The sequence below is a fragment of the Sapajus apella genome, unplaced genomic scaffold, assembly GCF_009761245.1.
Source record: "Sapajus apella isolate SASKATOON/1434 unplaced genomic scaffold, GSC_monkey_1.0 scaffold1, whole genome shotgun sequence".
NCBI classification, from domain to species: Eukaryota; Metazoa; Chordata; class Mammalia; order Primates; family Cebidae; genus Sapajus; species Sapajus apella.
The window spans coordinates 24,833,470-24,848,502 of record NW_022436941.1 but is presented as its reverse complement, the minus strand read 5'-3'; the positions used below and the strand labels follow the sequence as shown (position 1 = coordinate 24,848,502).

The window sequence follows — 15,033 nt, the reverse complement described above, 5'->3', positions numbered from 1 at the left end:
GTACAGGGCTATAGGATAATACATTCTGCATTGATTTCACCCACTAAGCGTGTGAAATATACTAATTATGAAGGTTACTTTTCAGAATTGTTAGTAGGCTCAAACAACTTATAACAATACCTAATACATCGTAAGCATTCAATAAGTGTTAATATCTTTCTAGACGATGAGAGGAAGCTAATATGTAAATACTTCTATGAGATATATAAACAAAATAATCAATGAGCTACATAGAAACTATTTTAAGAGAACTTTGCTAACTGATTAAGTTTCCAGAGATAATAAGCTCTAAGATTATGACAGATATTCACATCTGTAATCCCAATAATTTGGGAAGCCAACGAGGGCAGATCACTTGAGGTCAGGAGTTTGAGACCAGCCTGGCCAGCATGGTGAAGCCCCATCTCTACTAAAAGTACAAAAAAATTAGCCAGGCGTGGTGTCCTGTAGTGCTAGCTATCTGGGAGGTTGAGGCAGGAGAATGGCTTGAACCCAGGAGGCAGAGGTTGCAGTGAGCCGAGATCACGCCATTGCACTCCAGCCTGGGTGACAGAGCAAGACTCCAACTCAAAAAAAAAAAAAAAAAAAGAGTTGCTTAGAGCCAGAAGAGCAAACTCAAATGCATACGCAGGATTTGCAGGTAAGAAATAATAGAAATAGTTGAGTTTGCGACTGCAGCAGATTGAAGGGATGGACCATTTAAGAGGCAGATCGTAGCTTACCTAACTAATATCAATAAAAATACAATGCAGACCAGTGTTTAGAAATTCAAATTTTGAACAGCTAGAATTCCTCAAGTTCTATAAAATCTCCAGTTTTTAAATGTTGAAAATCAATCCACGTTTAAACACATATAGATTATAGACACATAGTTTTCAGGCAAAACTGACCATGTCTGAGCCACACTATAGCAAGAGGCTCTTAGGTTGGTGTCTCTGATGAATTAGTGAATTAAGTCCAAAAAGGTAAGATGGTTTTGAATGTTTTTTTGGCTCTCTCATATTCTTACATCATAAAAGCATTTTTCACAGTGCTTTTGTATATCCAAATCTAGGAAACTGATTTATGTGAAGTTTGTATCATGTTAATCAGAAAGACAACTTCAAATTGTGTTCAAATCCAGTTTATTAAAATTATTTGGCAATTTTAGCAGTACGAAATCTTTGACTATGACCGTGGGACACAGACATGAGTTTTTGTTTTGGTTTGTTGTGGTTTGGGGAACATGTACTTTAAATCCTCTGCACTTCCTTTCATTACCAAATGGCAGAGTGCCATAAGTTTCTCTATTATTCATAGAAAAGAAATTTGTAAGCTAAGACTGAAAAAATAAAATCTACAGATTCACAAAATTATCTTCCGATATTAAGAACATACAAAGCATACTAAAGACATCTACATTTAGTCTTCCAGGTAATAAAGCAAGCATTTGATGTTTGAGGTTTCTGTTTCTACTTCTTGCTAATTACTGTTCAGAGACCAAGGTATTTCCCAAAGCAATTAAAACCCTCATTGACACTCCTAGTATGGATTCAATGGAATTAGAGGATAGAACTAGGAGAGCACTTGAAAACTTGCCTTTAAAAATCAAAAGACATTTTTTTCCTTAGTTGGATTTTTCTTCTGCAGTAGCTGAGGGCACTATTTGCTTACTTAATGCCTTATAATTAGCATCTGCCTAACAGTAGATCTAAATATTGGCTTATTTAAGTATATTACTGGACATACATGGTAGGTAGCCTTTTTGTCCAAGGCAAACATACAGTGAGCCTTAAAGTAAAACCTCAGAGGGTTTGGTGCTCCTTAGTTGTTCTCCAGCGAGCCCGAAGTTGCCTGTGAAAAGGGGAAAAAAGAAAGCTGTGTAAGAATCTTTACAAAAGACATTGTACCTTGTTCTAAATAGTTCTGGTTTTGCAGCAGTGTATGAAAACTCAGCAAGGGCAAGGGAGCCCTGTTGTTTTTCTTGCAATAAGAGTATCTCTTAGGGTTTGGAATGTGAAAGATAATGACGAAGGAGGGCGATAATGAGAAAATTCCGCCCTGGCTTCCCTCAGAGGCTGAGCTTTCATTAAGATTCATAAGGATTGTTTTTGGTCTCCATTTCACACATTCGCTATTTCTGGACATTCCGATGATTAAATAAGGAATATTCCTCTAAGTGAAGAAATTATTTCAGAGGTGGAAGACTGCCCTACTATATTAGTGTTGGTTGCCTTTTCATTTTTGGTAGGGAATGCTTGCTTCTCAAGGGCGAACATGTTGGTATAGTCTATTCGCATTTGTGGTAAAACCGGCATATCAAAGAGTAAGCAAACTTGGCAAACAAAATGGACACGTTTCTTTATTATGTCATCAGAATAACCTCTACAAAGGTTAACTATGCAACTTATTCCTGTTGGCCCAGTAAATTGGAACTATGAAGAGTAAGTCATAGCAGTAACAGTTATAACAAATAATAGTTTTTACTCTTATTTCCCAAGTAAATGAAAACATTTCTTTATGTTTTTAAAGAAACATAAAGTATGCTTGTTTTAGCATATATTTTGAAGTTTCTGAAATAATCTTTGCATCTCACTTGATAGGTTTTTTAAATAAATGGAAAAGATAGTCTCTAAAGTTAAATAAAACAATCAAGATATATTAGACCTTACCCATGAGTTAATATTCATCTCATTCTTCAAGAATACTTAAAATATTCAAATAATATTTAGAACAGCAACAAAAAGCAATGCATATACACAGCGTAATAGCACCAACCTACAGAGCATTTAAACCTAGAAGAAACTATACTCACATATGGAGTTCTGATTCCAAATTTACTATGGAATGTCATGGTGACTTTGTTTTTATGTCCTGTTCTTTGATCGAAGGCATGGCACGTATCAAAAGGCGGACTGTACAAGTGAAGGCTCACAGCAGGTTCTGTATGGCTGATGTTCTCTACTCGGTGTAAGCCAATGGAATCTAAACAATATCCGAGAGGGAAAATAGATAAAGGAGCCTAGACAACAGCTGTAGGTAAAATTTCTTTGAGTCATCTGAGATTATGAATCAAATGTGATGCATATGGAATAGAAATTAATTAGAACTTAACTTGTGAAGATAGTCAGTGACATGCATGCATTAGCCTCTGCTCCTTTCTGAAAACTCTCTCCAGTGGCAGTAAAAGAATAAAAAAGGCATCAATATTCAAAGGAATATTCAAATAGGAATAAAAAAGGCATCAATATTCAAAATAGGAAAAAAGAAAACACTAACAGAAATTTGAAAGTAAGATGGATAGCTTTACAGAACAGAGAAAGCTACATGCTAAGCCATCCATGGGGAAAGCCAAGAAATAACCTGATTTATATCTTGAAACTGCAAAGAGCACAGGAATTGACAGCACCAGGTACTTCTGGAAATGAATAAAAATAGGGCTACAGATTTAAGAACTGGTTTAAAGCCTATTTAAGAAGCAGAATCTCAAAACCCTTTTACCAATTCTCTCTCCCTTTTTTTCAGCAGCAGACTAAGGTCTAGTGTCTAGAAAAAGTGTAAGAGATCAACTTGGGACTGATGGAAATCAGGTGAATGAAACAAAAATTTCCATACTGAATGGTAAAAATCTCCGCTTTAGTCACCACCAAGCTGCGAGAATGCTGCCAGACAAGATTTTTCTTTCCAAGCAGAAGACAGGAAGCAGCTTCTCAGAGAATCTGATTGGCTCAAGAGAAAAGCTTTAAAGATATTGTTGCTGGAAGTTCTCGAAGGAAAAGGCTCTGCCAGATTATCCAAAAGTGAAATCCAGTTGACAAGCTCCCCTCATGTTCAGGAGTACCAATTAATTTTTGTGTGCTTCGTTTTTAAATATTAGAACATTGCCAAGGTCACCAGACATTTAAGCAAGGCCATTAGGATGAAAGACAGAGGTCAGAGCAAAAAAAAAAGCAACCTGCAGCAGAGACTACTCAGGGAAGCGTTCAAAAGCCTATCATTAATGTTTTCCCAGAGCTAAGAGGAAATACCATTAAAGGGAGAAAAAAATAAAAAGAGGTGGTAGAAACATAAACAAGAAAATAAGAGTTGGCAGAAAATGCTGAGGAAGACTCAAAGAACAAAAGAACAAAGACAGAAAATGAAAAGAAAGAAAAAAAAGACAGAGGAACAATTCGAGAGATTTAATATCTAAATAACAGGAGTTTCAGAAACAGAATTAAAAAAAAATTCAAAGAAATAATCTGTGAATATTTTCTGGAGTTGAAGGACACAAATTCCCAGATTTAAAAACCCACTGAGTACCCAGCACAATGAATGAGTCATCAAACAAAATACATCACTGTGAAATTTCAGAATACTGGGGACAGAGAGAAGGCACCAAAAGAGAAAATCTCAAAAGTTTCTAGAAAGAAAAAAAAAAAAAAGGTTTTATAGGAAGATTCAAGAATCAGAACAGCACCAGGTTGTTTTTTTCCTTTTGTTAAAGACAGGGTCCCATTCTGCTGTCCAGGCTGAACTGTAGTGGTGTGATCTTCGCTCACTGCAGCCTCCCACTCAGGTGATCCTCCCACTCAGCCTCCCAAGTAGTTGTAACTACAGGAACCTGCCACCACAACCAGCTAATTTTTGTGTTTTTAGTAGAGATGGGGTTTCACCATGTGGCCCAGGCTGTTCTTGAACTCCTGGGCTTAAGTAATTCTTCCAGCTTAGCCTCCCAAAGTGCTGGGATTACAAATGTGAGCCACATGCTCAGCCAGCACTAGGCTTTTGGTAAGAACACTAGAAACTAAAAGACATAGGAATTACCTTCATGGTTCTGAGGAAGATGTTTACCAGTTGTTAATCCATACCTAGCTAAATTATCAATCAAATCATAAGAATTGAATATAGAGATTTTTAGATATATGGGGTCTCAAAAATTTACCTTCCATGAATCCTTTCTTGTGGAGCCACGGGAAGATATGCTCCGCCAAAACAAGGGCATCAATCAAGAATGAAAAAAATCATGAGATCAGGAAAGAGGGGATCCAACCACAGGAAACGGCAAAGGGAAAGCTTGAGAGGATGACAACCTTACATTGCAAGGAATCTCAGGATCACAGCTCACCCCTGGCCTACAGACCAACCAATCTGTGCTGAAGCAGTCAAGAGGCCCTGGGAGAGCGATCTTCAGGAAGATTTAAAAACAACAACAACAAAACAACAAAACAGATGAAATACTCAATTAAAAAATGTTAATAAGCTTATATAGTTACAAGAAAGTTTGAGGGATTAATCAAGGAATGAATTCAGCATAGCTAATGTAGGCACCCCACATGGCTTTGTGCTTTCTTCTTTATGATCTAGCTCCATGACTGCGCATCATAACGAAGAATGAAGCATAGAACCGGAAGACTGAAGTTCTACTTTGAGCTAATTAGCTAGGCTATCTTTGAACAAATCACACCTTCTAGGATCTTTCATTTTCCTTATTTCTAAAACTAGGGCCTAATTCTCAGACCTGCAAATTTCTTGATCCTGCAGCTCATTGAGTTCATAATACACTGTCTTAAGCACAGTTTTGAACAAATGCTCAACACTGCAGGTACCTGCGTCATCTAATGCATGCTGGACAATCCTGCAAGCAAAGACCCTGCAAAAACAAGTCACCCATCCTTTAGAGAAGCTCCTACTATTAATAATCCAAGCATTATTATTATATCTTGATCTTTGCTTCTTTTTCCTTTATGATTATGGTGTACCCTTCTGTCACAGTAACACTGGACTTTTCCTGGGACTATTTATGAAGGCCAGTTAGGTCCAGGCCCCATCAACCTTTGGCCTATTACAATAGGCAACTTGGTCTCCTTGCCCCAGCCCTCCCTTCTCCTCCATCCTATGTTGCATGCTGCTACCAAATCAATCAAGACATTTCCAATTACAACTCTGCTGTCCAAAGAAAGTCCTTACTTTTAGCTGGTCTTGCAGGCCCATACCCTGAGCTCACTTTACCCTCCTGCAAATCCACTGTCCAAGCTCATTCTTCTTTCCTTCCCCCAGTGCTTGAATAGTTTCCTTTTTTTTTTTTTTTTTTACAACAATTGTACCTTCACTTGTGCTCTTTCTTGTATCTTCCCCCTGATCACTATCCATCTCCACCCCTACTCCTACAACTTTAAGAATCAGAGGTTGAAAATTTGTGGCTTTTAAGTTCTTTGGGTCATTAGCCTACAGTAATAATATATCCCACCCAGTATTTTACTGATTGGCAAAATTTCATATAAAAACCAGAATTTCCAACTTCTATGGAAAAAGAAACCAGGCTGATCTCACGGGAGCTGGGTGGCCACTGCTGTCCTCTTAGTACTGTATGAGGTTTGTATACTCCTGTTCATACCAGACCTCACCACAGCTTCACCCTGGTATATATCACTTCCTTATCTGTTTGAATTCTATAGGTTTTTGCATTGAAGACCCTTGAAAAAGCTTACCTATTCTTAAAGATCTGATCTATTTTCATAAGCACTCTGACTCCAGCTGAAAGTAATTATTCTGAAAGGTGTTTGGCTTTATTGTGAAAGTACAGACAACAGACTTGTTCTTGGAAATCTGGTGTGTCTTATAGATAGCAACCCTCACATTATTTGGGTAAATGAATCTGAGCTTCCTGACATAGGAAACTAATATCCTTGTGTTATGTGATGAGGGAAAAATTCCTATACCATCTGACTGTTGTGAGTGGCTTGGATTTCTAGACTAATGGACTAACACATTTAAGCCAACTATGGAGGCCAGTAAGATTTATGAAGGAAAAAAACTTGCTTTGCCAAAAAATATTCCCCAAAACTCATAATACTTTATATAGATGGGATTCATGCTGATTAAGAGCACAGTTTTTTTGATCAAAGTGCTTAGGTTCAAATTCTGGTTGCCACGTAAAAGCTGAGTGACCTTGGACAAGTTATTTAATCTTCCTATGTATTGGCAACCTCATAGGTAAATGGGAATAAAAACTATCTGTCTCATATACAGTTTAATGAGCTTTTTGGAAAGTTACTATTCCTTTTAGGAATATGGAAGCTAATCACTGCCTCTCCTGAAAAGCATTTGGCTATCCCATATCCCATTTAGAAAAGAGAATAAATTCTTGGTAAGATATGTATAAATCACTGGCCAATAATGTGCTTTGTAAAATTTCCCTGGAGGATACTTTTTAGGTATGCTCTATGTATTTTAGAAAAACAGAGACTAGCCAGCATTCTTAATTAGTTACAGACATTTTGTTCTATTTTCTAACATAAGACTAATGTTTCCAACTTGATCTCTTTGGTTGAAAGACTCCATTTAAGTAAAATCATATTTTATTTTAACTGTCTTAAGTCTTGGCAAGTAAATGACTTTTCAGTGGATTCTAATCTGCATGCATATGTTTTCAATAAGTGATTCCAACCCAGATGCAAAGGCTTAAAAAGCAAAACCTGCTGTGTTTAAGTCATTTCCCAACTATTTTAAATCATGACCCATGATCCAGGTTCTACTGCATAAAAAGTATAAGTAACCAATATTTAAAACAAAAGGTCAGGTTTCTTCCCATTTGCTCTTAGAAAAAGGATAAAATGTTACCATTGATGTAGGCACACTGGTTTTCCCTCAAGACTCTTTCAGACTTCTTGGCCATCTCATTGGACTTTTTGTCAGGCCAGTCAAATAATGTCTCCTTTAGATTTCCCTGTAGCATCTTCAGAAAGCAGTGGGAGTTGGTATGATCATGAATACTGCTATATGTATACAAAATGACAACCAAACTCAGTAGATGGTCTAATACCCAGAACTGCAGTAACAGTCTTCCCAGAGCTGACACGTGCACACTGTTAATAAGCCATCTCCCAGGCCAAAATCCATTTCAGCTGAATTTTTTAAATGTTATCAATTTACAGTTCAACAATGTTCAGGTCAAAATAATAAAATAACACGTCATCTATATCAATTCATATAAAAGATACGGTTTTGATGCATACCCCTACTAAAGAAGTTTTTTTTTAAACTTTGTTATACTACTATTTGATAACAGAAACACAAAACCAGCAACATTTTATCTTCCCCCAAATACATATAACTCCCTTAATCTGGGCTAGAATTTGATTATGAAAGTATATTAGAGAACTTTTATAAAGGATTAAGACAATCATCCATAATAATTGTATCACACTGAGAAGATTCACTTAACATTTAATGTTTTTTTCCCAAGGCTTTTCTCTCTCTTTTCTCCTTCCTTTGGAGAGCTGTGGGAGAGAAGCCATCTGTATGTATATTATCATCCTAAAGTTATACTGTATATAAAATGTTAGCATTTTGTCAATTTAGAGTGCTCTACCTATGATTACCTTCCAACATTGGTGGGAGAAAATTAATTGGAGAAAACAAAGGATTTATTTATGCAATCTTAGAGTAAATAGTATTTAAATATATGAAGTAGTCATGGTTACAGGGTTGATTAAAATACATGCATCTATATTCATTTCATATACTGAATTTTATTAATCTATATATGTAGCATAAGAAGAACTTGTTAAGAGTCCCACTTTGGACATAAGGGGCTTTCAAAAATATTGACAGAATGAATGGAAACACTTAATTCCTTATGAGTAAATAAATGCACTCTACAGATCTAACTTTCTAAACACTTACACATTCATGTTTCCTTTCATAAAAATGGATCTAAATTATTGCTTTTATCATTTTCAAAAGACTGAGAAAGATATGTTTCAAAAGATAGTCATACTTGGTTGACAACAAAACTGTCAAATGTAAAACTAAAGACAAATTAAGGTGTTAAGTTTCAAAGAATAAGTTGCCTTTTCAGTAAAGAAACTAAATAATTAACTTGAAGTAGAAAGAAGTTTTCTGAATTTGCAATGCTTTTCTAGCTTCAAATCTCCATGCTTTGGTCTTTGGTCCCACAATTGTTTACACACCTCAAACACCACAAATGTCAAGTGTAAACACAATTTCACATACAGAAGACAGAGTAAGGTTGACTTAAGGGGCTACTGACTCTTTTGATTTCATTTTGGGGACTGGTTTTAACATGTGTGATGTATGTATGAAGGCCTTCTGCTAACTCCCATGAGAATTTTTGTTGGGATTAGGGAATATTGTGAACAAGTAATTAGAAAATGAGAGCCGAGTGTGGTGGCTCACACCTGTAATCCCAGCAATTTGGGAGGCTAACTTTAGGGTGGATCACCTGAGGTCAAGAGTTTGAGATCAGCGTGACTAACATGGTGAAACCCCGTCTCTACTAAAAATATAAAATTAGCCAGGCATGGTGGCTCATGCCTGTAATCCCAGCTACTCAGGAGGCTGAGGCAGAATTGCTTGAACCCAGGGAGGCGGAGGTTGCAGTGGGACGTGAGCCAAGATCACGCCACTGCACTCCAGCCTGGGAAACGGGCGAAACTCCGTCTCAAAAAAAAAAAAAAAAAAAAAAAAAAGAAAGAAAGAAAAGAAAATGAGATTTGTTGGTACTTGTAAGACTTGTAGCTAGCCTGGTACTATTCTTTTCATATGCTGGAAAAGATGCTCTAGTAAATATCTGTAAATAAATGTTATTTTACCTGCCATGTCCTTCACCCCAACAGAGAATCATCAGATTAAATTTTCCATTTCCTTGATCCACAAGATTTCGGGTATACCTAAAAAAAACCACAATATATTCAGAAGTTTTACTTTGGTTGCCGAAACAAGCACTGAGAAAAATAAGTGTGTCACCAAGTACCATTTATTCACAAATGTTAACATTTCCACCTCTAAGCAACTTTGAATGCAGTTTTCTAATTAGAAATCCAACACAAATGAAAAATCCTTTTTCACAGTTTATTTTGAACCACTGCATTTATAGAGGTAGCTGCTCAGTTTTAATTAATGGCACAGGAAAAATAGAAAAAAAATGAAATTGTGTGTCAATGTGACAGCCTCAAACTGATAGAGTAGGTTTCACAGAGAAAGTATTTGCAAAGTGCATTACTGCTCCAGACAAGAATGTTGCTATTTTTGCTTGTTTATTTGTTTGTTATTTCTGCCTGTAGCTAAATCAGGACTTGAGAAACAAGGTTTCATTAAATGGCAGCTGTTCTAGAATTCTTAGTTTTACTAAAGCCTAGAAACAAACCACATTCAAAGCCCTTATAATGAAAAGTCTTCCACAAATACCACGGTGGCTGATCTAAGTAGCAGAGCAAAGGAGACTACGTTAGGGAAGTAAAGAACCCTCTCAACCTCTTACAATTAGGAGAAACCAGTAACTGGCAAACAAACACACACAGATACACACACACACACACACACACACACACACACACACACACACACCCTGCAACCAATCACCACCACTGCCACCAACAAACTGCAAACCACAATCATAACCATACCACCAGGAAAAAAGCAAAATCAATGTTAAAGTTTCTACTGGTCCAAGCTGTACTATTGACAGCATCTAGTTAGCAAAGTTTCATAATTATGAGATTCATTTAGACCATCAGGCTAAAAAAAAAGGGGTCTTTACTCCATTGTTTTAGAGTTTCTGTTCCCTTGGTCATCAGTTAACTCTTGTCCAGCATGCCCCTTCCATCCTGTGCCATTCCTTCCCACCCTCAGTGCCCGAAGAGCAAGATCGTTGAGGGAGTTACTTAGCAAGTGATCTTTAGCCTCAGTTTTCCCTACTTTGTAGCTCTTTATGACCTAACAAGAAGCTGTCCACACAACCTTTAATTCACATTAAACTGAGTTCCTGCAGAAGGATCCTAATTCTTCCTCCAGAAGTCTTAGGATATTCTTGCTTCTCTGCAGCTGCTTTTAAAGAATTCACAGCCTGGCCCACACTGGAGCATATTCTGTCTTGATTCTTCTGCACTGGCCCTCCCAAGATCACAGAGCTAGGCACCTATTCAATGCAAAAAATACTGTAGAATTGACTTCTCTCCCATCTCCTGTCTTCCCCCAACTGCCCACTCAGGACTACATCCCTTATCTTAATGAGCTGTATACCTCAGATACCTGTGAATAGATCTATCAACCCAATTGGTTGCACTTCAAAAGATTTACAGTTTGTCAATCAAGACTAATTCAAGGTCCTTGAAAATACCCTTGTTCTGAAGATTAAAGATTAAGAACCCTCACCGCTGCCCATCCAGGCTTAATAGTGGTTTAGAGTGTAGACTCTGGAACAATAATGCTAATTTGGACCCCCGGAGCCTGGAGCTGCTACTTGATAGAAGATCTCGTGCAAGTTATTCAAACTCTTCATTGCCTACCATTCCTCATATGTGTAAAGTGACTGGAAGAGTACCTGTCCCATAACAAGTCTTCAATTACCTGGAACAAATGCAGGAAAATGTAAAAGCTAGACTCTCTGGTAGCTTTTACAGCTACAGAAGGCCTCTATCATAAACAAAGTTGGTAGGAACCAAAGGAATTTCCTCAAGTCACTTGCGAATGAAAAATGGGATACTTAGTTGTCTTTACTTTTTCCAAATCCTAAAATACAGCTGAAACAGCCCATGCCAACGAAACTTTACCAAACATCCTACATGTTAAAGAGTGACTAACAGAACCTGCTCCCGAGAAAAACAAACTTACTTCTTTCCTTATTCTTTTATTTCACTTACCCCTTTCTCCCAAACCTAAACCCAAAAAAACCATAAGGACAGACACGCTGGCTGCTCAGAACCTCTCACACATCGGGGTGATTAAATTTTACCTCTGGCCCCGGAGGATTGGTAGAGAGATTTGACTTAATCACCAAGCCGGGGCTGCCAAAAAAAAAAAAGCCAGCTTACCAGGATACCTTACTCAAGTACATCTAGGGAGTAGGGGGTCTTTACATTGCAGATCCTCGGAACCAAGGATAAGAGAAATCTGATCCTTTGAGGGCTGAAAAAACGGCGGTTCTATGTTTAATTTGCGAAACCAGGCAGTGGATTTGAATAAACCCTCAGTCGGAGAAATCAGTTAAATTGGTTTGGGAGAGTGAACAGCAGAAATGGCATAGTGGCAGTTGACAGCCCCAAGACGCTATTTTACGTGAATAAAAACGCCTGCTAGAAGGTGCCCGGCTGCAGGCGACCGAAGGCGCAGTGATGGAGAACTGACGTCGGGGACTTGTGTTCTTCATCATCACCCACTTCTCCCGATGCCTGACGTAGCGCTCTCCTGGGAGCACCCTCTGCTAGTCCCTCCAAACGGTTCCTTAAGGTGCCAGGCGGGCCCGAACCTGAGTGCGATCTCTCCGCACCTCCTCGCCCGGGGTTAACGATGGCTTGGGAGTGTGGGAATTGCTCCCGAGGCCAGGGGCAGGAAGGACCGGTGGTTTGGAAGCAGAGGGGTTTGCGGGAGAGGAGAGAACAGAAAATCTCAGACGCGCGGTGGCCTTGCCTTCCTGGCGCCTGCCCGCCGTCCAGGGCCGCAGGCCAGCAAGGCCAGTAGGATCCACCTCTCGCCTGCGCTGCGGTCGCTGAGCCCGAAGAGCTTCCTGCCAGCCCCGCGGCTTGCCAGCGAAAGGGCGAGCGGCGGGTGCAGCGCAGCCAGAGCTCCCCGAGCCAGCCTCTCTGGGCTGCGTCACTCAAGTCCATTCCTCCTCAGACTGGGTGAGTGGGCGCCGCCAGGCTTTGAGGGTGGAACGCGCTCACCTGTACTGGTCGAACTTGGCGTACATTGCCCACTCGGCGGGGTCGCTCTCGTAGGCTTCCATGATGGCTTGCACCTCCTCTACATTGACCTCGTCGCCGGCAAAGAGCTGGTGCAGGATGCGGATCAGATCGGCCAGGGTCCGTGGCTTCAGCACCTCGGTCTGCTCCATCCCGTGGGGAGCTGGCGGCGCGCGCGTCTCACTGCTGGGCTGCGGTGGAAGAGCTGAGCTAGCCAAGGAGCTGGGGGCGAGGGAGCCTAACAGCCAGCTAGACCGCTAACCAGACACACACGCAGGAACCCAGCGTTAGAGTGCCAAAATGCAAGGATGTCCTTCCAAAGACAGCAAGAGACCCACCCCCCTGGCAGCGCAGTGGATCCCGGGTCGCAGGAGACACGGCGTGCACATAAATCAGGTTCAGATCTACGGGCTTCACCCTCCCAGGCCCCTTTTAAGCGCTTGGAATCACTGGGAATGTACCAAAAGCCCTCGAAGGGTGGTGGAGCGAGGTGGAGAAGCACCCAAGAAAGGTGGCGAGGGCGGGGAGAGACTGCTGGCACGGCCCACGCACACGGACCCTGCTGCCCCAGGCTCCGCGCCTTTCCAAGAGCCCCGTTGTCTTCGAGTCCCAGGGCTCGCGTGGGCTCCGCGCAATCTCTCCCCCACTTTAACGGCGCGTTTTAGCCGTCCTGCCTAACTCTCCCCGCTCCACCTCCGCCGCTGTGGTTCGCGACGCTGGGATGTAGACAAAAAGAGTCAGAGGAGATGGCTGCGGGGGTGGACGCTGAGTAAAGAAGGAAAAGAAATGGGAAGGAGAGGGACCATTCTTCTAAATAGAGAATTGTGGGGAGCCTGTGACGATTGAGGATGGATTCCACTCCTAGGCCAGAGAGCGCCTGTTTTGTCGATTGAAACTAACCAGAATATGCCGCAGGCTAGGGGAAAGGAGGTCGAAGACTTAAATGTATCTCGTGTGTGTGTGTGTGTGTGTGTGTGTGTGTGTGTGTGTGCGCGCGCGCGCGCACTTTAATGTGTACTGAAATATATTTTGACAAAGGAGACTCGGGTCCGTAATGACAATTAGTGAAACGATGGAAGACCAGAACTCTTTGATTTTAAAACCAAATATTTTCTTAAAAAAAAATCCAGGCCGGGCGGTGGCTCACGCCTGTAATCCCAGTACTTTGGGAGGCCGAGGCGGGTGGATCACGAGGTCAAGAGATCGAGACCATACGGGTCAACATGGTGAAACCCCGTCTCTACTAAAAATACAAAAAAAAATCAGCTGGGCATGGTGGCGCATGCCTGTAATCCCAGCTACTCAGGAGGCTGAGGCAGGAGAATTGCCTGAACCCAGGAGGCGGAGGTTGCGGTGAGCCGAGATTGCGCCATTGCACTCCAGCCTGGGTAACAAGAGTGAAACTCCGTCTCAAAAAAAAAAAAAAAAATCCAGTGCAAAGAACCTGATATTTCATTTGCTGGTGTAAAAAGAGGGCTTTTCTGAAGGGATGGGGCTCCCACACAATAATTTAAAAAACTCTAATTAGATTTGAATCTTTCAACCTTAGGCATGTGCTTGAAGGAGCCTGCTGGTACCTACATAAAGGGAAACACGTTTCTGCATCATGCGTAGCATGTTTCTATGTCATGCTTTCAACCTTAGGCATGTGCCTGAAGGAGCCTGCTGGTACATACATAAAAGGAAACACGTTTCTATGTCGTGAATAGCATCATGATGCTAGCTGGTTATTTTGCACATTAGTTGATGCAGTTTCTTTACAGTGTCGTTGGTCTTTACATTTGCACGCGTTTTTTGCAGTGGCTGGTACTGGTTTTTCCTTTCCATATTTAGGGCTTCCTTCAGAAGCTTTGTAAGGCAGGCCTGGTGGTGACAAAATCTCTCAACATTTGCTTGTCTGTAAAGGATTTCTCCTTTACTTATGAAACTTAGTTTGGCTGGATATGCAATTTGGGGTTGAAAATTGATTTCTTTAAGAATATTGAATATTGGCCCTCAATCTCTCCTGGCTTGTAGGGTTTCTGCAGAGAGATCTGCTGCTAGTCTGATGGCTTTCCTTTGTAGGTAATCTGACCTTTCTCTGTGGTTTCCCTTAACGTATTTTCCTTCGTTTTCACCTTGGAGAATCTGACAATTATGTGTCTTGGCATTGCCCTTCTTGAAGAGTATCTGTGGTGTTCTCAGTATTTCTTGAATTTGAATGTTGGCCTGTCTTGTTAGGTTGGGGAAGTTCTGGATAACATTCTGAAGTGTGTTTTCCAAATTGGTTACATTCTGTCTGTCACTTTCAGGGACCTCAATCAGTCGTAGGTTTGGTCTTTTCACATAGTCCCATATTTCTTGAAAGCTTTGTTCATTGCTTTTCAATTTT

General features: G+C 40.4%; 1 protein-coding gene across 1 annotated transcript; it reads right to left on the bottom strand.

The window, feature by feature from the left end:
- Window positions 1-1,107: 1,107 nt before the first annotated feature.
- On the bottom strand, window positions 1,108-13,119 carry CDO1 (cysteine dioxygenase type 1). The gene is made up of 5 exons (XM_032274143.1): window positions 12,645-13,119; window positions 9,576-9,653; window positions 7,582-7,736; window positions 2,795-2,964; window positions 1,108-1,833 (listed from the first exon to the last, which is right to left on the bottom strand). Exons 1-5 carry the CDS (start codon window positions 12,812-12,814, stop codon window positions 1,804-1,806), a joined length of 603 nt encoding a protein of 200 aa, XP_032130034.1. The 5' UTR covers window positions 12,815-13,119; the 3' UTR covers window positions 1,108-1,803.
- Between the last annotated feature and the right edge of the window lie 1,914 nt (window positions 13,120-15,033).